At 34.9% G+C, this 25,271-nt stretch overlaps 3 protein-coding genes across 4 annotated transcripts; 1 reads left to right on the top strand and 2 right to left on the bottom strand.

The window, feature by feature from the left end:
* Positions 1-1,866: 1,866 nt before the first annotated feature.
* LOC112771477 (uncharacterized) lies at positions 1,867-4,631 on the bottom strand. The gene is made up of 2 exons (XM_025816241.3): positions 3,260-4,631; positions 1,867-2,776 (listed from the first exon to the last, which is right to left on the bottom strand). Exons 1-2 carry the CDS (start codon positions 3,957-3,959, stop codon positions 2,145-2,147), a joined length of 1,332 nt encoding a protein of 443 aa, XP_025672026.1. The 5' UTR covers positions 3,960-4,631; the 3' UTR covers positions 1,867-2,144.
* Positions 4,632-13,270: 8,639 nt separating this feature from the next.
* On the bottom strand, positions 13,271-17,611 carry LOC112772643 (uncharacterized). 2 transcript variants are annotated; one of them, XM_072225701.1, is made up of 7 exons: positions 17,170-17,611; positions 16,656-17,066; positions 15,925-16,459; positions 15,099-15,837; positions 14,813-15,012; positions 14,506-14,741; positions 13,271-14,425 (listed from the first exon to the last, which is right to left on the bottom strand). In XM_072225701.1, the coding sequence occupies exons 2-7, from the start codon at positions 16,830-16,832 to the stop codon at positions 13,475-13,477; spliced, it is 2,838 nt and encodes a 945-aa protein (XP_072081802.1). In that variant the 5' UTR covers positions 16,833-17,066; positions 17,170-17,611; the 3' UTR covers positions 13,271-13,474. The 2 variants fall into 2 exon arrangements, with proteins under 2 accessions (XP_072081802.1, XP_072081803.1); XM_072225702.1 differs by having other exon boundaries at positions 15,925-16,474; positions 16,656-17,611.
* A 3,706-nt stretch (positions 17,612-21,317) lies between these two features.
* Positions 21,318-23,620, top strand: LOC140181257 (uncharacterized). Its single transcript, XM_072224784.1, has 5 exons — positions 21,318-21,598; positions 21,820-22,030; positions 22,265-22,381; positions 22,604-22,981; positions 23,297-23,620. The coding sequence occupies exons 1-5, from the start codon at positions 21,318-21,320 to the stop codon at positions 23,618-23,620; spliced, it is 1,311 nt and encodes a 436-aa protein (XP_072080885.1).
* The last annotated feature ends 1,651 nt before the right edge of the window (positions 23,621-25,271 follow it).

Here is a 25,271-nt window from a genome sequence, read left to right as displayed (position 1 = left end):
ACCACACTAAACTTTCTTGCCATTAGGACTCTTAATACCACCTAAAGTGCCCCATAAACTTTGCAATATTCATATCCATACTTCTATAATGCATCTATCTCTAACCTTGGCCTTTGTTTAATTCAAACTTGTTTAAAAGTAAAACAAATACATAAACAAGTAAAAAATGGAACTTTTTTTCTTATATATATATATATATATATATATATATATATATTAAATTATAAGTGGTGAATTCTTTAAAAATGAGGTAAACTATGTGTTATATCTTATTGTGATTTTTTACAAAATGTTAGTAACAGTTTTGTCTCTTCACAATTAAAATAATATTTTTTATCTTTTATATAAATTTTCTCTCTCCTCTCTCTATATCTCTATCTTAAAAATTCACGGAATACAACTTTAGAAAATTAAACTCAGTATTCGTTTTATTTGATGCGTCTTCGAAAAGGTAAAGATTGTACTGCTCTATACAAATTAACTTACTATTAAAGATAAAAAATAAAATAGTCTAAATTCTAAATCTTAAAATCTAACTCTAATTCTTTAACTATTAATGTAAAATATAATAAATGGAAAATTAAAATTTGTTTAATTAAGAAAGAATACAACATTTTTAATTAGTAAAAAAACCTTAAAGATGAATCATCTAAAATAAACATAACATTTTTTCCCTTTGTTTTAATTTCTTTTTTTCCATAACATATGCAAGGAGATGAATCCTGGCCTTTTTTTTTCTCTTTTATGTGTAAAAGATTCAAATAGGTTCTACAGGGTCAAACTTATCAAAATTTATACATACTTTTAAGCTTAATAAACACTTACAAAAATATCTAGAGACAATTTTGTTGTTCTTCTTTGTTTCAAATTTTATCTTGTGTGTTAACCCTAGTTCATCTTAGATCTTATCTTAAGCCGTTGGTGATCTTATCACAGGATGATCCATAAGATCCAATGAGAAAGGAAGGCGGCCAATTAAATATTATCAAAGCATTGGCAGCACAGTGACAATAAGAGAAGAGACAAGGAATATATGCCTCAACTGTTAACATATACCTCTAACTCTCTTAGTATCCTTCCTTATGTTTGTCCTCATCTTTGGAATAACCTATGTTTGAACTTGATCCATACTTACTCAACTAGGACCACATCACATGCTTCTATTTATTACTTATTTGTTTCTTTTCTTCCTTATTCATCAAATAAAATAAAATGAATAATCAAAATTAGGTTGGTTGGTTAGTCGGCTCACTCTTCAATTTGAGTAAATGTTATTCCGTCTTGTACATGGAATAATTGATTGGCCAATAACAAATTCTTAAATAAAATTTATTAGATTTTCGGTGAATTAGTCTTTGTAATGTTAAGCTGAATAGTAGAAAAACAAAATAACAACAATAATAATAAATAATGGTGGGAATTATTTTTACAATATGTCTATTAATCTTAGGTCAAAGACATGGCCTGATTTCACATTATATGGTAGATATAGTGATTAAGATGTAACTAATTATAGTATTACCCACCGCTCATCATAAATGGAGGTCATTCAGTTGAAGTTATTAAATGGTCATTTAAAATGGAATCAAATAATGCATCTGCATTAAACTATACAAATAAGATAAATTTTCATACCTGGTCCTAGCCTCCTAACTTGTACTTGTATCATTTAATTTTATGCACACACAACTAAGATTCTTCTATCATCATGGTATTGGTAAAATTTAATCACACTAGTTGCTTCTTCATCTTACATGAGAGACCAATATCATATTTACTCTGTTTTAAAATAACTAATTATTTGAACAAAATAGTACATTGGAAAACTGAATATATCTTAACAAAATATCTAAATAAATAACTATATCCAAGCAATTGCAATGATCATTTAGTTTGACTTCATTACCAATTACAATATTTACCTCTTTGCACTTCATTGTGCAGAAGAAAATTTTCAGTGTTAGCTAAAAACTACAAATGTGTGGATAGAAAGTTCATACAATTAACAAAAAAAGAAAAAGCAAGTTGACTTGGAAGTGGATTCAAAAGATGAATAAAAGGACCCTCCATTCCATAGATCCACAAAATCACTCAACAATTTAATATTGCCATTCTTTTTTGCTAAGAACTTTGATTCTCTTGCTTCAGGGTTTGCAAATCACCACAAAGCAAGGAAGAAGAGCTCTAGGATTGAGCAAATAAAGCTCCTCAATATTTGAATAAAGACCAACTTTCCCAGCCAGAGAATCAAATCCTGTTTGGCCTGCAATCTCTTGAATGTTCTCTAGAGGCCTATGGACCCTACCAGCAATAACTCTACAGACTATCAACACTTTTCTCAGTGAAGGGTCTTGATCAATTACCTCAATGGATTCAAAGGCTCTTCCACTTGTTGAAGTGGTGAAAACACCAATTCCACCCTTGAGTTCCTTCTTGGCTGAAAAACCATTTCTTATGATCCTACAAACACAGCATCTCTCAGATAAACAAAGGCTTGAAGAGCCATTGAGGCCTAAGGAACATGCAACTGTGGTTCCATAGAACCTTAAGAGTTCATTCCCATCAGCAAGGCACCTTGGATGCTTCTTTTGGAGCTTGCTTGCTTTGATCTTCACCATCTCTCTGTATTCTTCAAACCTTGCCAATGTCTTCTGCATGTTGTGCACTTTCAACACTCTCTCAATTCTACCACATTGGTTCTCTGATTTCAACCAGCTTGTCCTGCATATTATCTCCACTATTTTTCTTGAAGAATCACCTTCCACAAGTTCAGTTACTGTCAAAATTAAACCATAAAATTTTGGTCACACAGATGAAACTTCAAAGGATGTTAAAGCAATGCAGAAGTAGCAACATACTTCAAGATACTAAGAACTCATTGAATTCTGTGATTACTTTCATGTCTAACAAATCAGGGAAATGGGGAAGTTGCAATAGAATTAAGTGGAGAATCCCGAGAGTTTTCAAACAAAAGTTACTCTCTCCATTTCCTATTCAAAATATCTGTCAATTTCATTAAAATGGTATATTGAAAAATAAATGTATCTGGACAAATCTGAAGTAGTTAAGCTACTTAAAACTGTTCCTCACTAGAGACATTAGGTTATTAGCATATCTTGTATTAATGTGGCCAAAACACCTAGTATGAGGCTATAATTTTGTGGACATTATCCATTTGAAGATTGAAACAATGAATACAGGATAAGATTGAAAATTTACAAAAGATATCTATCAAGGGAAAAAGAAATGGTTACCCTACCAGCATGCTTGGAGAGATGATGAGCTTCAGCAGCATCCCATTTGGTGAATTGCTCTCCACATTTGTGACAAGTAACAGTGCAAGCCCCATTGGAATCTGTCTCAAGAGACAATCTATTGCTTGAATGATGAAATCCAGCAGCAGCACCACCACCACCATGGAAGCCAGACCCTTCTTTATTACTATCTCCTAAAAGGAAAGGAGATTTCCTTGGTGGGGTGGTTGAAGGCCTAAAGGAAGGGTTAAAGTAGTGCATTGTAGGGTGCCCTCCAGGTCCAGGGGTACCAGGCCTTAAAGTTCCAACAAAGGTTGAATTTTCACTACCAAGAGCACCACCATTGTTGTTATTACCATTGTTACCAACAGTTCCAAGCCCTTCATGGAAGCCTCCACCATAGCCAGTGATTTTGAGTTCACACCTTGAATTGCTCAAGATGACTTCATGTGTTATGGGGTTGAGGAACTCACTGCTACCTATGGATCTTGGGCTGCAAGTTGGTGGCTTCTCAATGTGCCTCTTGCTTCCATGGATGACATCTTTGAGATTTGCAATGGACCTTGAGCATCCTGACCTACCTGATGCCCTCTTTGTGGTTAAGATTGTGCTCAATTGCTGCTTCCTTGATTTAGGATCATGAACTTCTGATGCATCTGATTTGCAGTGTAGTGACCTCTTCAGTGAGAACCACACTGTTGGCATTATTAAATCCCTATTTGCTATTTCTATTCTATGCTGCTGCTTCAAATCTTCTTCTACCTTTTAGAACTTGGAACCTTTGTTTTCTCACCCACAAGTTCAAAACTTTTTCTAAAGTCTTCAACTTTTTATTACCCTTTTGGAATGCTCATTCCCAAAGGCTCCACAAAGCACCTTTCTACACCCTTTTATCCTACTACAGAGAGAAAAGATTTCATTCCATCATTACATTAACACCACCTGTTACTTTTCTGCTTTAAGCTTTTTAGCAAGTAACAACCCTTTTCTTCATGTTCTGAGTGAGATCAAAGTGCTAATAAGAGGAAAAAGCAGTGTTATTTTCAGAAGAAAGAAGAAAAACTCAAAAAGGTGGTTGTGGCAATTCATCAAGTACAAAATGTGCATGATGAGATAGATGAGGTGTTTAATTTTCTCTTTCTCTATTGTGAAAGGCACTTTCCTGTGCCAGCTGCTGCATCAGCACACAGAAGAGGTTTTGGCAATTTGTATAGAGTGGTGTCAGAAGAGAGAGAGAGAGGTACTCAAATCCATAGAACATGGATGTGAGGAAATTTATTTAATAAAAGTATTGTGTTTGGAATCTTAGGGTTCTTAATTGCTAATGACTTGGAACAACATGACAACTAACTTGGACAAACCATGTTCAGTGGCGCCATTAAATACAACAACATTACAAACCTTATAATAATTAATAAGTATTCATTATTTTTTTTGGTGACTAATAAGTATTTATTATTTAAATCCTTTCATTCAAACTGTAAAATCTGCATATTTTTTAAGATTTCAAACTTTATATCATGTCATTAAAAGATACCAGGTCATAGGACCATTTTATGACACTTGATTTTCTCTATAAAAAAAAAAGTTTGGATTTGGCTAGCTTATTTGTAATTATACATTTTAAGAATATAATAATAAAAATTTTAAAATTTTTTTATGTATTTAATGTATTAAAATATATTTTTATTAATTTTTATAAAAAAATTTATAATATTTTTAATTGTATTCTTAGAATATAAGATACCAAAATCTTAAAATTTTAATAATTTTTATTATTGATTAAGTATTTTTTAAATTTCTATATTCAATTCTATCTCCTTAATCAATAGTTGTAGATAATTTTTTCCCTTTTTTATTTTTTAGTAAACAAAAATCAAATTCTATTATCTCTTTATTTGTGTTATAGCAAAAAAAAATCAAAATTTGTTATATATTCATAAAAATTCTAACATATTATCAAATTATTTATCTAAAAATTTAAATAAAAATTATATAAATATTTATATCTTTGTCAATACATATGAAAGTTATAACCATTGTAGTTTTTTGTTTGCTATAGGCATGAAGGTTGAATAATGGTTGATCATGTGATAAGCCTTTCACTTTCAATCTACATGTGTTGTGTCTATGAAACTAATTAAATTATATACACATTCATTAACCAATCATATCCTTATTGTCAAAGATACACATTTTCATGTTTTCATTGTTTAATAATATTTGTTACGGCCTTTTTTTTATATATATAAATATTCATATGTGGATTAAACTAACGCTTTCTTGCCAAGTTGGCCAAGGCATTTTGATTATCTCAAATAATATAGTAAATAATTAATTTATCTTGGTTTCATACTAATTTATGAGGCCCAAACCTCAAAAATCAAAATAACCAATCCCTCGTTAAAATTCATCAGCACTTAATTACGAAAAAAATAGAGGGAATTAATTTTTTATTAATTAATATTAGTCAATTTTAGTGTTTATTAAATTTATAATTTAAAATTTAAAGTTAAATGTTTATGATTTAGGATTTATTTAGAATTTAAAATAAGTAAAATATTTTTAAAAAAGATTAACTGATATCAATTAAAAAAGTTAATTACCTAATATTGTTTCTTAATTATTTTTCCTTTCATCGTGATTGTAGATACGGTAGATGATTATTAAGTGACACAATTTGATTATGCATGTTATTATGAGGTACAAGACATGATATGAATCTATCTCAAGGCTCAGAGTAAGGCCTATATATGCAATTATGTTTGGACATACCGACAAAGGTAGACAGAGTTTTTATTTTCTTTCTTGGAGAAACATAGGATGTTGGAGTTATTTTCATCATCATCTAATAAATAATTAAAGGTCATGTTAGGAATGAATAATATTATTGCAATCTTATCTATAATTTTAATATAAAGTATATTTACAACATTTTATTATATTAAAAATAGTATTATAAAAAATATATAGTAAGAATTAATTTAGATCGATCTAACAATTAGCTTATATAAAGCTTTAGATAGAAAATTAAATACAAATTGGTCAGCATCTTCCATTACTAAGCTGTGTTAGTAAAATAGAAACTTCTTTTACAAGAATCACAAAAGTCATGTTTGGTTTAGTTTTATTAAAGTTAAAACATGGATGTATAGATATTATTGTCTCGTATATAAGTCTTTTTACTTTTATATTTCTTTCTTTCTTTTTATCATATGGAAACTATGGTTTTAAAGTTTAAAAGCTATATGTATCCAATATTACGAAGAATCATTATCATTACATGAAAGCATAATTCATTTTTCTCCCCCTCTTGTCCTTTATTTCTTTATCACTATTAGCATGTGAACTTTGATAAATGATAAGAAGTAAAATCCTCTATTTATTAATTATTTATACCACAAAAAAAAGGGGGAGAAAACCCTCTGATCAATTTCCAAGCATGTGCCAATCATAGCCGAAGACAAATTATTGACTTGCACAACAAAAACCGGAGTTCCACTTATTTGTCTATCAGGATTATCGTCATTGTAATTTAGTATAATGAGTACGGTTAGGGATCAACAAATTTTTTATTTTTGGACTAGCAAATAATTAATATTAATACTTTTTTACATTAAAAAAATTTAAATACATATAGAGAATGTGAGTACACGTCTTTTATTATAGGTTTTTTTTCTTTCTCAAAATTTTACTCTCTTTACATTCTTGCAGCATATATTTTTTTTTGCTCTCAACTCTGAGCCTTTTTGAATTTGCTATCCATCGCCAATAGTGTCTTTAATAGCAGCAACTTATTCTTTGGGACAGCATCTCTCAACTCTTTGTATATTTCTCTTCTTTTTTACTGATGCGTCATGCTTCTTCAAAGTTAAAATTTGTATTACTGAAAAATTTTAATGTGAAAGTTAATTAATTTTAATTTTTGTCATTTATTGTTTTTCTGCAACTCTTTGCTTCTTGCTGTCCATCATTCTGCATCCATTCAAAATATGCAAGAAAAAACTCATAATGGTATCCAAAAATATGACTTAATATTTCTTGTCTGTTCATAAAAATCTTTAAGCACTCTATAATAAAAATATAAATCTATTATGTACATTAAATTTAAATTATATTATGAAAAACATAAACAGCATGCTTTGCGAGTTCAGAAATTCATAATCATAATCATCATTGTGTTCATTGATATAATATGAAAATCATTACAAAAATCATAAAATTAAAAGAGGGAGAAACTGCTTACTTCAATATTCTGTTCTTCTAACACTGATTCCACTATTGACATGGAGTAAGAGAATAAAATTCTGAATTGTTCTGCAGTTGAAAAGGAATGAGCAACAGAGAAGAAAATTTTTATGCAAGAGTAAGAAAATCAGCAATCGGTGAGAACGTTAACATCTTCTATTAATCAAGATCTTAATTTTTCTTTTAAAAAAGTGCAAAACACAGCACCTACGATTTAAAAAATCGGACAAGTCAAGTAAAGAAGCTGCAATTTTAAAGAGGTGAAATTTCATAACCTTTGTCAATGGAACTGTGAGTGCAGAACCATATTAACAATCATCGAAGAATCTAAAAATTCAAATATCTGCCTAGTTTGAGAGAAGCGTGAGAGCGATCCATTTATGTTAGTATATTGTATCTTTTCAAACGCGTAAGACTTTTCTTATTATAATGGTATAAAATATGGTGAATGCTATTCTACTCTTTTTAAAGTAACATGTAAGTTATTTTCTAATGTTACCTTCTACATTCTTTCGTCGTCGTCATTACGCCTCCTAAGCATCACCGTCTCGTTGGGTGTCTCATTTTTTCTTCCTAAATCATTCTTCCAGAAAAGGTATTCCAACTCTCTCTAATTACGTTTACTCCTTCCCATTGTACTCCTTCATTGTCGTCGTTACGCCTCCCAAGCATCACCGTCTCATTGAGTGTCTTGTTTTTTCTTCCCAAATCATTCTTCCAGAAAAGGTACTCCAACTCTCTCTAATTACGATTACTCCTCCTCACTCCTTTGTCGTTGTTGTGCCTCCTAAGTATCACAGTCTTATTGGATGTTCTATTTTTTTCTTCTATTAGGCCGTCACTATCTTCTAATATATTATTAACTCTCATGAGATTAAAGTAACTCAGGTTAAAATAAACCTCCAATAAATTTGTGGACCCAAGCAATTTCATCCTCGGCTAACAAGGATTGTGCTAGCTTAATTAAAATAAATTTGAGTTTAAATTTTTGACATTAAATTATGTTAAAATTAGATAAGAGGAAAAATTTGTCGCCTACTATGTGGCTCTCGAATAATAATTACTTTGAATAAAAAAAATAGTAATTTTGAAAATAAAATAACCATATGGACCCATAGTTCGACAAGCAGACACATGATTTATTTGATCCGTGACAATGTATGTACATATATACATGTCTCTGAGGGAACTCATTTAAATATTCTCCATAACCCTGGATTTTCCCCTCTTCCATGTCTGCAATTTCTACATCAAAATAAGGTGCTTTCAGATCTCAAAACACTTGAAGCACTTTCACGTATAAGAAGGAGTAATGTATGGAATTCCAAAAGCAGCTTTAAGTAAAGATTATATTAGTTTTAACAAAATTCTTTAATTTTTTAATTAATCAATTAGCTTGTTCTCAAACTGGCCCATCCCATCTCAAAGCATTAACAAAGGGTCTTATTTTTTTCATATATTATGTAAATTATTTTATTACTTTTGCTTAATGCAAATATATCGTGTGTCACGTTTTTAGGGAGCTCACATGATAGGAAAGTGCATAAATAAAAAATTATAGCTAAGCCTAAAAGTCGTCTTTAACTTTTTTTTTTTTGAAAAAAAATTGTTTTAAATTTCTTTAACTTTAAAAAAAATCGCAATGTGATGGTACCTAATTGCTTCATGCACTATGTTGGGTGAGAAATTGACTAGACCTTAGTTTGTTGTTTCATCTAAAATTGGAAATTACAAACCGTATATATATATGTATCATAGTTTTAACCCCCACCATTTTTTGGTCTCGCATTGCATGTGCATATCAAGTTAACTTTATCTTCCACGCCCAAAATTTGGGGATTAAAGTTTTGGAATGACGGTAATTATGGACCTAGAATTCAACATGAACAAAGTAGTGTTGTCTAGGAAAAAGGAAATAATGAGAATTCATGATTGCATTACAATGATTATAGAGGAGTCTGTGACTAGAGGGTCCTATAAATTCATCACTTCATGCACTTCATCCCAAGAATCTAACTTTTATTAGGAGAGGCACTACCGCCGCTTAAAAAAAATTAAAATATTGATTAATTTTAAAAGATTTTTAATCAGTAATTAATTTAAATATATTGAAATTTTATTAGAGACAAATGTATACATTAGTCAATTTTATATTATTATTATTATTGGAGTATCTATGTTCTTCCAGCTTTTTCAACAACTTTAATGTTCATCAAATTACTCTATACTATATTAGTGTTGGTTAATGAATCATTAAGCATAAAATTTAATACAACAATAAGTTTTAGGGTGCATTTCGATTGTCTTTTAATGAAGGTTTCTTTTACTTAAAAAAATATATTTAACATTTAGATAGATAATTATCTAAGAAATAATATTTTTAATTATTAAAAAATATTTTATGTTTCTTTAAGCTCTTTATCATTAGCTTAAAAAAATGAGAGCTAAATCTATTATTTTAATGTAAATGTCCTTTTTAATAAAATCCAATTCAAACACTTTAAAATTATTAAAGAAGTGTTTTTTTGAGGGGGAAAAAAGATCTTTTTGCTCTAGAAACCAATCATTCATTGTATGTACTTTTCTTTTCTTTTATATCTTTACTATTATGTATATAATTTGCAAATTTTATTTTTCACTTTTGTATCCTAAAAGAATGTCTTTAGCTTTCTATTTATCAAAAGTATCACTAATAGCATCAAGTTGCAACTCCCAAAGAAAAAACAGAGAGGGAGAGAAGAATTATACAGTATGTAACTAATAAAATGACTACTAATATTCAATCAAATAATAAAATAACCAAAATCACAAAAGTGTATTGACTTTGGTGTATGTGTAATGTGACTATGTCTATGTGAGTCATTGCTTGAGGGAGGGGTAATTAGTGGTGGGGTTGATCACTTTTTCTCTTTGTCCTTGTGCTGCCCTGTGTATTGCATTGGAGACAAAACATGTCAAAGGGACTACTATTTAGCAAGAAAGAAAGAAAATCTATGAGAGAGTGCAAATAAAAGAAGACAAAGATTTCAGTTTAGATTTTTAGGCCATGATTAAACAAGTGGAAAGATATGAATTCAATTCGATATCTATGCAACTCTTACAATGTGTCAGCTTGTGATTTTGACGGGTGTTACCTGCCACTGCCATACCTTTATTCAATTCAATTCATTTCATTGAATTAATGCAATCAAATTCAATCCTCTTGTTTACAAATTCCAATAGGATTATACCAGAATTTTATTTTTGGGTGTTATATCTACTTTGCTAATAAATATATTTTACCGTGTAAAAACAAGCATTCATAGTTTATTATAAATGGAAATAAACATATATACATAATTTACAAGCAGAGTGGCACACCATTATTATTATTATTATTATTATTATTATTATTATTATTACAGAGTGTATATATATAATGAAGGCTATGTTTGAAAAAAAAAATTGTGTATCAGATTTCTCTCAATTTTATATAAAAATAAAATAAAATAAAATAAACAAAAACTTACTTTTGTATTTTTTTAAATTTAGATCTTTTAAATTTTAAATTTTTACTTTAGAGAGTAAAATATTATCTCTCATCCTTAAATAATTTTTTTCTCATATTTTTTTTGTTCCATTTATAAAATAAACGATAAAAAATCACATTTTATTTTTTAAAATAAAATTCAAAATTTAAAAAATCCAAATACATTTTTTTTGCCCCCACTTTTGCATGACTCGGAAATTTAATATCCCTTATGATTTTGGGCCAGTTTTATTAAAATTCGAACCCAAATTGCAAAGTGTGGATGTTTGGTCAGCAATGCTTAATGCTTTTGAAGTTCCATGAACAAAAAACAAAACCTATAGCTTGGGAAGTTATGGTCCAAAGCCGAAAATTGCTTTTACAGTTTTGCTTAATAGTACTAATAAAATATAAGAAATAAGAAATCAATCAAATGATAGTCAACAAATATGGTATGGTGCATGAAGAATAATGATATAAGAATTGTAGAAACGAAGTGAAACTAACTTGGGTTGCTAATGCTGATTCAGCAGGATTGTTGTTATTTTGAAGCTCATCCAACAAAACCAACGTCTGGTGCCTGATGAAATTCAGCTGAGCCAAGTAGTTCTGCATCTCCTGAATCTGCAGATTCTTCCACTTATCATCCCACCTCTTCACCGCACTCTCCCCAAGGCACCCCACCGCACTCTGCACCGCACTCTCCGACACCACCGGTATCCTCCCTACTCCACTCCCGAACCTGAACGTCCCTATCAAGAACGGACACCTACATACGCTCCCACAAATACGTATTATTATACGGAACCAAAATAATCAAATTCCCAAATTAAAAGGCTTATTACATGTACCTATTCAAAAGATCATCCTCCTCTTGATGTTTATCTTTTTCTTTTTCTTTGACTTGTTCTTCTTCAGTCGGAAACATGGCTTCATCTTGATCTTGATTACTTTCATTATCACTGATATCGTTAAAATCATCGTCTACTGATTCTTCTGGTTCTTCGACTTCGAAGCCCATCTCGAAGCTTCTGGTACCCCAAATCCTGTTGCCGAGATCGAAGGCATCTTGATCATGAGGCTGATCCAAGACCTGAAGCTTCCTGCAAAGCTTGATGACTCTCTTCATATACTTGTTTTGGTACTTGTCATGATGAGCGTTGAACTCGTCCACAGTCATGGTTTTCATAAATTTGATGCAGAAATCAACTTTGTTGGACAGTGTGGTGTAAGGATAGACCTTGTTTGTGTAGAAGAACTCCAGCATGGAACGCAAGAAGAAAATCTCTCTTTGATTTTCATCTCCATTATTGTTTTCTTTTTCTTCTTCTTCTTCTTCTTCGTCTATGGTTGAGGAAGCAGAGTTTCCGAAGAGTTTTAGTTCATGGCTTAGGGTTTCTGCTGCTTTTGAGAAACGTTCGTAGAGTGGATACAGAAATGGTTTTGATTGGTTCATGGCGCCGTCGGTGATTGACATGATTGTGAAGAGAAGAAAGAGGAGAAAATGTGAATGAAGAACAGAACGGGTTCTTGAAGATGCAGTTACAAGCTTCTAACAACAAAGCTTTTTTGTTTCTGTTTTATAAATGAAAAATGAGGGTATTCTTGTCATTTTCCGAGTCTCATAACTGATTAACTGATCACTTTACAACGGAACGTAACTAACAAGTTTCGCGCCATTTTTTCTTTTTTTAAAAAAATACTTTAATAAGGAATTCAAAATAATATATTGCTTGTTTTGGATAAAAAATAAACAAAATAAGTCCAAAAGCGGAAAAAAAAGTGATGGATAAATAACATACTATATTACTTGTTTTTAAGAAAATGAAAATCGAATAAATGGCCTCAACTAAAACAAAATTCAAAAATCTATCATTTAATTAATGGCTAAAATGTTAGTTTTAATTCTAACCAATGTTAACTCATTTTTAATATCTTAAATTATCTTTCATCATATATAATCTATCTATAACAAATATATACAATTTGTTATTTATGTGACTCGAAACTAAAATTTTTTAATGTCAAATAATATCGTCTCTTTATATTTACTTAGAAATTGCAGATTCGAATCTTAATTTTATCTTTTATTAAAAAAGTGTCAACAAATAGGATTCTTTGTGGTCCTCAAATAAGTAGGTTTCCATGCCTTAATACATGGATCAAAGCGGACAGATATATATATATTCTCATCAGTCATCACACTAATAAAAGGCATCAAATTTGCGGTAGCCCCAATTGAACAATGCTATCTTGCCTCTTTCATGAAAAAAATTATATTAGGCAGAATAAAGAACCCGGGGAAAAAAATATACAATTATACAAACAACAAAGACCCTACATCACTACTAATTAAATGAGACGTGGCTTTTTTCTTTGGTTAACTATGAACTAAATCCCAATAGGGTCAACAAAGGATGATATAGCTAAAACAAAAAATACCACTTTTGTATTCAACTTGAATCTATGGGCTGTCATCGTCCGAACTAAAGTCACCCGTCCTTTCTGCAACTACCGGAAGTCGGTTGCGAAAAATAGGAGGAGGCGGAGGAGCAGCGCGTGTCTCTGATGAAGTTTTCGAACTACCACTCTCCTGTTTTTCATTATTATTATTTGATGCCGGTGCCGCCGGTGGTGCTGCCTGTGCTTGTGCTTGTGCTTGTGATTGTGCTTGTGCCTGAGCCGGTGCGGCTGCTGCCGGTGGTGGTTTCTTTGGTATAGTCTTTATTTCTTTGCAAACCTTATCCAACATTAGCAAGAAATCACGCACTATCGGAAACAACCTCAAGCCTTCATCCTTGCCAGAATTGCCATGAAAGTAGTCACCTGTGCTCTTTATCAATGCCATGATCTTCTTCTCTTCACGGAGCAAGTTGGCGACGCCCTCTTCCGCACTCTCGACGAAGCTCTTGGTGACTTCGTAGTAGCCCTGGTCATCCTCCAGGGTCTTAAGTTCCGTGTTTACAAATTCTCTGGCCTTTATAAGACCGTGGCCGAGTCTGGCCGTTGTAGATATCAAACCGTCCACATCCAGAGCCGCTGCTTTCTTGACATTCTCAAGCTCACTACTCAGACGGGACACCACGTTAAGACCGAGGTCCCGGTACTGGTCTTCGTTCTCTAAGTTGACATCTTCTAGAAGGTCGTCGGTTTTTATGCTCGAAAAGCTTAGGCTCTCTTTTGACATTCTCATTGCTCTTATGCCCTCTGTTCTAATTATTTCTTGCACCACGAAGTGAAGAAGCGTGGTTTTCCCGTCTACACCTTTCACATCAGACAGCTTCAGCAGCGTGTCAAGTTTGAATGCTTGCGCGCCGCCTCGGAATGTTCCATCGTTCATCCTGTTTCCTGTTTTCAACACCGCTTCTAGAAGCTTCAGGAATAGCCTGCTGCTTTTTAGTTCATTACATGCAACCTAGTGTGGTATCATATCATTATTATAAATATCAAATATTGTAATTGATATTTTTTAAATATAAAAATAATATATATTACCTCCAAAACTCCAAAAGAATCTCTAGTAGTAATGAGTTCATCAGAGAGAGTGCACATGTAATGTAGTGTTTCGATTCGTTTGAAGGCAAATGGAATGTCGACAATGGCTTTCAAGAATCGGTCAGCGGGTCCAAGCATGTGTAGGTCCCCTGTGAAGAGTCTGAGCTTTAGTTCTTCCTCTTGACTTGGGGCCATCTTCAACAAAGTGTTTAGGAATTCTGGGGGTATTTCATTTCCTATCACCAACACAAATTTATAAGAATTCATGCAAGTAAAATATATAATTGAATGAGGAAGAAAAAACCACCTTCAAGGAGTGCATCACGAACTTCTTCTAGTGTTACATTCAATGCTTTCAACAGAATTGACAAATTCTGTGCTTTCTTTGGTTCAATGATCTGAATATATTGAGGAGTTTGTTCACGAGATTCTTTCTTCATTCCGGGTTTAGATTTTTCTTGAGCAGCATTATATCCAAAAAGCGACTCCATCATTTCTTCATTGAACCTGTTAAGAACATACCATTCAACTCAACTCAAATGTAGTCGCAACAAGAAAGCAGGAAGCAAAACTAAAAGAAACTCGAAACTTACTGGAAGGATCCTGCTTTGAGCTGATTCCAAACCATAGCCTGATCTGAGTTTGCTTGAACCTTATCCCAGAAGAAAGGCTTAAGTTTTGGCTTGGGAACACCTCCAGGACCTTCGGGTCCTCGTCCTGGAGGCCTAGCCTTCCCACCAATCGCACCTTTTAGAGGAGGTGGTCCAGGAGGTCGTGGACCACCTCCTCCCTTAAGTGCTGGTGGTGGAGGAGGGCCTGGGCCTGGGCCTTTCACACCTGGTGGAGGGGGAGGTGGAGGGCCTTTTCCATCTGGTGGTGGAGGAGGCGGAGGCCCACCACCTCTAATCGGTGGCGGTGCAGGAGGTGGTGGAGCATTACTCGGCTTTGGCGGTGGAGGAGGAGGAGGAGCATCAGCAGCAGGAGGAGGCGGAAGAGGAGGATTATTTTCATCAGCGGAAGGAGGAGGAATTGGTGGGTCGGAGGGAGGATTTGGCCTTCCAGGAGGAGGTTTCAAAGGTAACGGTGGTCCAACCCTGCCGGGAGGAGGTTTCAAGTCCATTGATGGTCTTGCCGAAGCGGCAACAGAAGCATCAGCTCCTCCTAATCCTACCGAACTTATTTCATACGGTCCTGCTAATCGCATTGAATATATTTCATGCGCTAAGTTTTTATTTTTATTGTCATCGAATAAAATTTTACTTGACATAAGAGTCTCAATGCTGTCTTCTTTTTTCATTGACTCCTGCGGAGGATTTCTACTGTTAAAGGACCCTGCATTAGAGAGAGAGAGAGATTAGAAAATTCTATTATATTTAAAATATATTTTTATAAATATGATAAATTTGAAGAAGTAGATACCATTGGAGTAGTCAGTCCTACACAAGCTGAGAAGAGGTTTCTCATCAGTTTGATCAACATTTGCTCTGCTACATCTACAACAAAATATGAAAACAAATGCTGCAATTCCAAATGATGACACTGCAGTTATACCTACGATAACAAACACATTTTGTTCGCTTCCACTCTCTTTTGGAGCAGTGTTTTCCGTTTTAGTTTTAGTTTGCACCGATTCATCTCCAACATCTTCTGCTCTTGACACATCTTGGAGCAAAACATGACCCAAGTTTCTTCTGGAAGAGAGTAATCTCACATAACTTGCATGCAAACTGTTCTTTGAGACATGGATGAGGGGATTGTGTCTTCTCAAGCAATCAAGGAAACCTTCCCTCAATTGGGGTTGGCAATTGTTAATCACATTTTCAATGTTTCTTTGAGCTATTATTCCTCTTTCTAAACTAATTTCATTCGTGTTACTTGGTGATTGTATGGGGCATGAATCAAGATCTTCAATTTTAATCAAATCCTCCCAGCAAGTAGTCCATAATAACTCTGCCTGCATTCATGAACACTATAACCAGTTTTAGAGCCCATCTAATTGTTAAGAAGAAAACAAGCAATAATTATTAATAAGTATACTCTTTTTTAATTTATTTCTGATGTTCTTGTATTATGCTAATTTTTTTAGAGGTTAAAATATTGAATGGACTTGAAGCTAAGGAAAATGAAATAATTAGTGAAGTGAGTCTCACCGTATCTTTATCAAAAATTTCAGATTTAGGATCAAATAGTTGGATAAGGAGTTCTTCTTGTGCTTCTTGCTTCCTCTTTTCTTCAAGACTAATAATTGCTCCCACAAGATAAAGAACCAAAACAATGCAAAAGCTAGCCTTTATGACACCCATATAATAATATTGTTGGATTTTCATTCCAACCTGTGCTTGTTATGCTTCTTAATTATCTCATCAAACCCTAAAACATGCACAACAAGCACATACTTCTACATTGCCTTCATCAAAATCCCAAATGACAAAAACATGGTTCCATTTTTCACCATCCATAGCCAAACCCAATTCTTCTATTCCTTTGCATAACCCCAAATTTCACAATATAACCTCCAATGATGTAGCTTGAAATAATCAGAATTTTGGGATAAAATATGGCTGAATTTGATGAACCGGAAAAGTAAAATACAAAAACAAAAAAGCCCCTTACTATTGAATTTAATGAAATTCAATAATTTAAAAATTAAAATGGAAAACCCACCAGAAATCAATTACAGATAGCTTCAAATGCATCTAAAATCTTCCGGGAACCAAAGATTCAATAAGGGTCTTCTATATATTTAGCATGTGACAAAGATCCAAGGAAATCACCTAAAAAACCACGTGATTTTGGATCAATGCAAACATTGCCTAATGTTCTTGAACGTTGTTGATGATCAAGCAATCTTGGACATGCATCCAAAGAAACAATAATAATGATATTTTTGTTGAGTGTAATATTAACAAAGTTGATGATGATGATGGGAAATTTCTTGGCGCCAGAACCTTTATGCGCAAAGGGCCATCGTCCCATCAATGATTCTGGATTAGGAGTTAGGACATTGGCGCCTACGTTTGGAACACTGATTTTCTCTTTAAGGTTGTTTTTCTCTCTCCTCTTTTTGTATTCTACTTTTCTTTCTTTTTTTATTTTTATTTTCTTTTTCTCTTGCTCTTTTTCCATTATTCTTTCTGGGATTTTTTTTCCCGTTTAAATTTACATCTTTCTAATTTTGTGGAGCATACATGAATCTTTATGAGCCATGTCATTGTATAAAATCAGAGATTCGCTGTTATTTTTTCTTTTCAGCAGACATATAATAATAATAATAATAATAATAATAATAATAATAATAATAATAATAATAATAATAATAATAATAATAATAATAAGTGTCATAAACACACTTATTAATAAAATAATAAAAATTTCATATTTATATATTTAATGCAATAAATGTTCATAATTTTTTATAGTGTTCTTAAGAAGAGTTATTATGGAATTGTGAGTAAGATCCTAATCTATATTATAATGGGAATAATATAAAAAGAATTGGTACACAATTTTCTTTTATAAAATACTTTCTTCATAAAGAATTCATAAAAAAAGTTTTTTTTTTCTGTACTATTTTCAAGACTTAAACTCTATACTTCTCAGTTAAATTATAAATAACTTTTCATATTAATTAATTTTACTTTTATTACTTTTATACAAATTTAATAAATAAAATTAAATTAATAAATAAATTAGTGTTTATAATAATAATAATAATAATAATAATAATAATAATAATAATAATAATAATAATAATAATTGGTACGTAACGTATACCTCAACCAACGAACGCATATTTCGGCACAAAATCAAATAATAACAACTCACACAATCTGGACGAGCTATGCAAAACTCGGAACCTCAACTGACAAAGCTAACGTTATCAATAAGGATAACATTGGCAAAAGCGGAGAATCCCTAAACAAGCTCCAACCGAACAATTCAAAACGCCTATATAAATATACAAACAACATCGGAGCAAGACAGGTCACAGAACTCACTCTAATTTATTTTTCACATTTCCTCATAACTCATATTCTTATTTGAGCGTCGGAGTGCTTTTTGCAGGTGCTCCCGCCATGGTGTTCCAGTAGTTCAGCCGACGTATAACTCTTCCGCCCAAACTCGGTCAACAGCAGAAGAAGTCACCAGACCTCGGCTACATACGCACGGAACATTTGGCACTCACTGTGGGGCCCTGAATTATTTAACCCCACTATCTTTTCCACCTAGCACTTTGTTTCTTTTGCAGGATCTTCGACTTTCCAGCATGGCCGATAACGGAGTTCATCAGCCTACTCAAACCGAGCTTCTAGCCCAGATTGCCGAACTCCAGGCAGAAGTTCGAAGGATAGCCGAGTTGTCCACCTATAATAATGCTGGGAAGAACGAGGAAGGAAACTCTAAAAGCTCGACCCTAGGCAACACAAATCCTCTAAACATCTCCCCACCAAAGGAGAAGCTGACGTTAGACAATCCTTTCTCTGAAGAGATTACCAATTTTTAAATGCCGAAGAACTTTGTGCTGCCCACCTCCCTGGAGCCATATAAGGGGATTGGTGACCCCCGGACTCATAAAAAAATTCCAGTCCATGATGTTTTTTAACGGCGCTAATAATGAGCCTATACTTTGCCGAGCTTTTCCTACTTATTTTGATGGTGCTGCTTTACTCTGGTTCTCTAAATTGTCTGCAGGTACAATCTCTTCTTTTGAAGAACTGACGAGGTCTTTTATCGACTATTTCGGCGCGTCGAGGATATACGTGCACGAATTAGACTACCTCGGCACAATCAAACAAGGACAACATGAAAGTTTAAAGGACTACATGACTCGATTTGCCAAGGCCACCATGGAGATTCTGGACTTAGACCCCGCACTCCACTTACATGCACTAAAAACCGGCCTCCGACCCGGCAAATTCTGAGAAACTATCGCAATAACCAAACCAAAGTCACTGGAGGAGTTCCGAGAAAGGGCCGCAGGCCAGATGGAGATTGAAGAACTTCGTGAAGCCCAAAAGGCGGACAAGCAACCAACCAGAAGAGAGGAAGAGAAGACCTTCAGATCGACAAGCAATAAAGAACAGACAAGCTCACACCAAAGTTCGGTACCTACACCAGATTCAACACTAAAAGGGAGAACATAATCAAGGAGATCCTCAACACCAAAATAGTGAAACCTCCTGCTCGGGCAGGAAGCTATTAAGACCAGCGATTCGTAGACAGGAGCAAATACTGTGCTTTCCACCAGAAGTATGGGCACACAACGGATGAATGCGTAATAGCCAAAGACTTACTAGAAAGATTAGATCGGCAAGGACTCCTGGACAAGTACGTCGAGGGGCAAAAAAGCAGAGAAGCCAAAAAAGAACAAGACAAACGATCAACAGAAAAAGACAAAGAAAAATAGACAACCCCAAACCCGCCAAGAGGAATCATAAACTACATATCGGGAGGATACGCAGGAGGAGGTGAAACAAACTCAGCCTGAAAACGAAGTTACTGAGCAATGCTAGCAATCGAAGGTACAACACCTACAACAAAACAAGACACAGCAGAGCCAGAGATAACCTTCAATCAATCCGACCTAGCTTCAACAGGCCCAAACCTCGACGACCCAATAGTACTCTCCATCCAAACAGGAGAATTATTGGTAAGAAAGGTCCTTTTGGACCCAAGTAGTAGTGCTGATGTATTATTCTATTCAACTTTTCTAAAAATGCAACTATCTGAAAAAGCCATGCAACCCTCATCAGGAGAACTGGTTGGGTTCTCTGGAGAAAGGGTTCCGATAAAAGGACACATATGGCTAAAAACAACAATGGGCAACACCCCCATTATCAAAAACTATTGATGTCCAGTACCTCATAGTCGACTGTCCCAGTCCTTATAGTATTATTCTTGGAAGGCCCGCCCTGAATAACTTCAGAGCGGTAGTATCTACTTTACACTTGTGTGTTAAGTTTCAGGTACAAAATAACAAAATAGCTACGGTACACTCGGATCGTCAACAAGCTCGGCAGTGTTACAACGCCAGCCTAAAGAAGACCAACATAACACCAAAGACTAACCAAGAGGTGAAAGCAATCCACACCACATCTGAGGTATTATCCCTTGCGGAGCTGGACCCCAGGGAGGACTTTCAAGAAATACCTCAACCAACAGACAATCTCCAGAAAGTTCCTCTGACGACAAAGGCCGAACAATTCACCTATATTGGATGAGGTCTAGAAGGAGAGGAGAGATCAAAATTAATAAAGGTGCTCCAGGACAACGCCGACTTATTCGCCTGAACATTAGCAGATATGTCAGGAATAGACCCAAATGTAATTTGCCACAAACTCGCATTAGACAAAACAAGCAGACCAATCGCCCAAAAGAAAAGGAACCTAGGAACTGAAAAAATGAAAGCAGCCCTCGAAGAAACAAATAAGCTCCTCAATGCCGGCATCATCAAAGAAATTCGCTTCACCACATGGCTCTCAAATGTGGTAATGGTAAGAAAAAACTTAGGTAAATGGCGCATGTGCGTCGACTTTACAAATCTCAACAAGGCTTGTCCAAAAGATGTCTATCTTTTACCTTGCATTGATAAACTGGTAGATAATGCTTCTGGGTTTAAAAGGCTAAGCTTTATGGATGCGTACTCTGGTTATAACCAGATTCTCATGCACCCAGAAGACCAAAGCAAAACAGCTTTTATAACAGAATATGGAAATTTTTGTTACAAGGTAATGCCATTTGGCCTTAAGAATTCAGGAGCAACATATCAGTGACTGATGGACAAAGTCTTCCACCAACAAATAGGTCGGAACATGGAAATCTACGTAGATGATATGGTAGCAAAAACCTCAGCACAAGGATCACACTGCGACGACCTACAAGAGATCTTCAAAAAAATCCGAGCATACAACATGAGGCTTAATCCAGAAAAATGTGCATTTGGAGTTCAAGGAGGGAAATTCTTCGGATTCATGCTGACCTCACGGGGAATTGAAGCAAATCCAGAAAAATATGAGGCTGTTCTCAAAATGAATAGCCCAAAGACGATAAAGGAGGTACAACAACTAGCAGGAAGGGTAGCCGCACTGTCACGGTTCCTACCTGCAGTAGCGAACCGATCATACCACTTCTTCCAGACAATCTCCAAAAACAAAAAATTCAACTAGACGGAAGATTGTGAATGATCCTTCACCGAGCTTAAACAAGTTTTTTCATCTCCACCAATCCTTCAGAAGCCAGAACTCGGTAAACCGTTATTTTTATATCTGTCAATTTCTAACTATGCTATAAGCTCGGTATTAGTCTCCGAAACAGGAAAAACACAAAGACCGGTGTACTTTGTCAGCAGAATACTACAATCGGCAGAAACCATATACCCGAAGATAGAACAGCTCGCCCTAGCACTAGTCACCACAGCAAGAAGGCTAAGGCAATACTTCCAAAGCCACACGATAGTAGTAAGAACAGACTAGTCGCTGTGACAAATCCTGACAAAACCCGAGTTAGCTGCACGTCTGATAAAATGGTCCGTTGAGCTTTCTGAATTCGACATACAATATCAACCAAGAAAAAATCCAAGATTGCAAATACCAGCCGACTTCATCTCTGAGCTAACAACCAAAGAGAACAAAGCTGGAAACTATATGTAGATGGCGCATCAAACAAAGAAGGAAGTTGAGCAGAAGTAACACTAAAAGAGGGAGAAGAAGTCATAGTCGAACAATCGCTACAATTTTCCTTTACAGCAAGCAACAACCAGGCAGAATACGAAGCTCTGCTGGCCAGACTAAAGCTCGCCCAGGACCTACAAATACCTCAGCTCACTGTATACTGCGATTCACTACTTGTCGTACAACAAATCAAAGGTGACTTCCAGGTAAAAGATCCTTTGTTAGAGAGATACTGGCTCATAACAAAGGATCTTATTTCAAAATTTCTAAAGTTTGAAATCATACACATAAATAGAGAACAAAATACAAGAGCTGACGTATTATCTAAGCTAGCTACAACAAGGCCACCATTACGCACACCAACACTTTCACAATTAACACTCGAAAAGCCGAGCTTTGAACTAAATGGTGTATTGAGTACTACACAGGTAAGAGACTGGAGGACACCCTTCCTCGAATATATCAAAGCAGGAATTATCCCAAGGGAGGAACAAAGTCCACAGCTCTTTCGAAGAAGAGCAAGCTTCTACACAGTAGTCGGAGACAACCTATACAGGCGAGGATTCTCACAACCTCTCCTAAGATGCATCAGCAAACATGACGCCGAAATAGTAATGGTAGAGACACATGAAAGAGTGTGCAAAAACCACATCGGAGATCGAGCATTATCCGCCAAGATACTACGAACAGGGTATTATTGGCCAACAATGAAAAGAGATTGCATAGCCAAAGTAAAGGCATGCGACAATTGCCAAAAGCACGCCACGATCTCAACAACACCCGCCGAGAAGTTGCATACTCTAGAGGTAAGCTGGCCTTTCGATAGATAGGGACTAGATATTCTCGGCCCCTTCCCGAAAGCGCCAGGGCATGTAAAGTTTCTTTTGGTGTCAATAGACTACTTTTCAAAATGGATTGAAGCACAACCTCTAGCACGAATAACAGCAAAAAAGGTGAGGTCTTTCCTTTGGAAAAACATCATATGCCGCTATGGCATACCAAGAGAAATAATCTCTGACAATGTAAGACAATTCACAGATTATAACCTCGCCACTTTCTTACAAAATTTTAACATAAAACATCATTTTAGTTCGGTTGAACATCCACAAACAAATGGGCAGGTGGAATCAACTAACCGAGTTATTCTGCAGGCCTTAAAAAAGAAGTTGGACGATGTCAAAGGCGAATGGGCCGACCTTATTCCTAAAGTCCTATGGAGCTACAACACAACAATCCAGTCAGCAACAGGGGAGACCCCTTTCAAACTAGTATATGGAGTAGAAGCTCTTATACCAGTAGAGATCAGAATGCCAACCCTAAAAGCCGAGTTATATGATCAAAGCAGAAACAACGATGCAAGATCAACCGACCTAGATCTCATTAACGAGGAAAGAGAGATAGCAGCAATAAAACAACAAGCAATGAAACAACTCATACAAAAATGACATAACAAGAAAGTGATTCCCCGAACATTCGAAAGTGGAGAACTTGTCCTCAGAAACACAGAGGAAGCAAGAAAGCCTCAAACTCATGAGAAGTTAGCAGCAAATTGGGAGGGCCCATTCTGAATCAAAAGAGTTCTCGGCAAGGGAGCATACCAACTAGAAACACTCCTAGGAGATCTAGTACCAGGAAACTGGAATGTCTCCTCTTTGAGGAAATACCAATCATGATATGTATCAAAGCGGATGAAGGTACTCTTTTTCCCATTTGAGGTTTTATCCCATAATAGCAGGGTTTTACTCAAACTCAAAGGATTTTAATGAGGCCGGATGCCATATCCTATTTTACGAATAACATAACTATTTCAATCAATTCTTGCAACAAACATAGTCTATGATGACTATCATATCCTTCATATAAACCTATATATATATATATATATATATATATATATATATATATATATATATATATATATATATATATATATATATAAACTAAACCGAGCTTCATACTCGGAAAAAATCATAACAACCGAACTACATAGTCGGCAATATTCAAAGCATACAAATGCCAAAACCTTGACAATATTAAAAAAACATCAAAATATCAAACTTACAAACCAAAACAACAAACTAACAATCCTCATTCTATCTTATCCCTAATACTTGAGCTGTCACTTTGCTTATCAGCTTCATCATCAATCAGCTCCCCATTAACAATGATCTTCGTAGCATCAAGCTTACCAACATCAACCTCGGGAAATAGAATTCGAACTTGAGAAGCAGCCCGCTCGAAACCCTAAGCAAATGCCTCGTAAACTTCATTTTCTAACTCCTTCACTCGAGCCGCTAGCTGACCATTCTCATACTTTAAAACCTTAGATCCCTCGGCAACCGACGAGTGAAGCCGCTTTTCCTCAATAAGCTTGGTTTCTTTTTCTTTCAGAGATGAAGAGAGCTCAAGGATTATCTTTTCCTTCTCCTGAACAGAAGAAGACAACTCAGCAACACTAACGAAATCTTTCACCTCAGACTCAACAGCAAGCCCCTGAGCCCTTCCAATGGCAACAATCCAAGCTCCAATAACCTGTGATAAAAGGCATCAACCAATAAGGCCAAGATAAATTAGGAGAAACAAACATAAAGGAATAAGATACCTGAAGGAAACGGCTGGTTCCAGCTCGGCCAACCTCATCGATCATCTTCGAATCCTCAGGGAAGCGACACAGCTCATCAGCAAGGGTCGCAAAAGGGAAAAATCTCGACCATAGAGATCTCATATTGTCATCCTCACAATACGCGTGAAGCCTCTTTTGAGACTCATATGCAGCTTCCACAATCGGCAAAATAGGAGAGTCTTCTTCCTAACTCTCAACCACCTCGGCACGAGCCTTCACCCTTTTTCTTTTTGGACAAGGATTAACCTCGGGCTGTACGGCAGCAGCACCACCCCCTTGCCCACATTGGTTGTCGACTCTTCCTTCTCATTTTTCTTCCTCTAGTTGAAAAATGACTTCAGCCTAGCAGTGGTAATAGTGGGGGCTTTTTCAGCTGCAAGAAATCACAAAAGGCAAATGTCAGTAACAACCATACCACCATACCAAAAATTATTATCAAAGCCAATTACCTAAATAATCCAAAACTGCCTCTT

The sequence above is a fragment of the Arachis hypogaea genome, chromosome 18 (assembly GCF_003086295.3).
Source record: "Arachis hypogaea cultivar Tifrunner chromosome 18, arahy.Tifrunner.gnm2.J5K5, whole genome shotgun sequence".
Classification (NCBI taxonomy): domain Eukaryota; kingdom Viridiplantae; phylum Streptophyta; class Magnoliopsida; order Fabales; family Fabaceae; genus Arachis; species Arachis hypogaea.
This window is presented reverse-complemented; position numbering and strand designations above follow the sequence as displayed.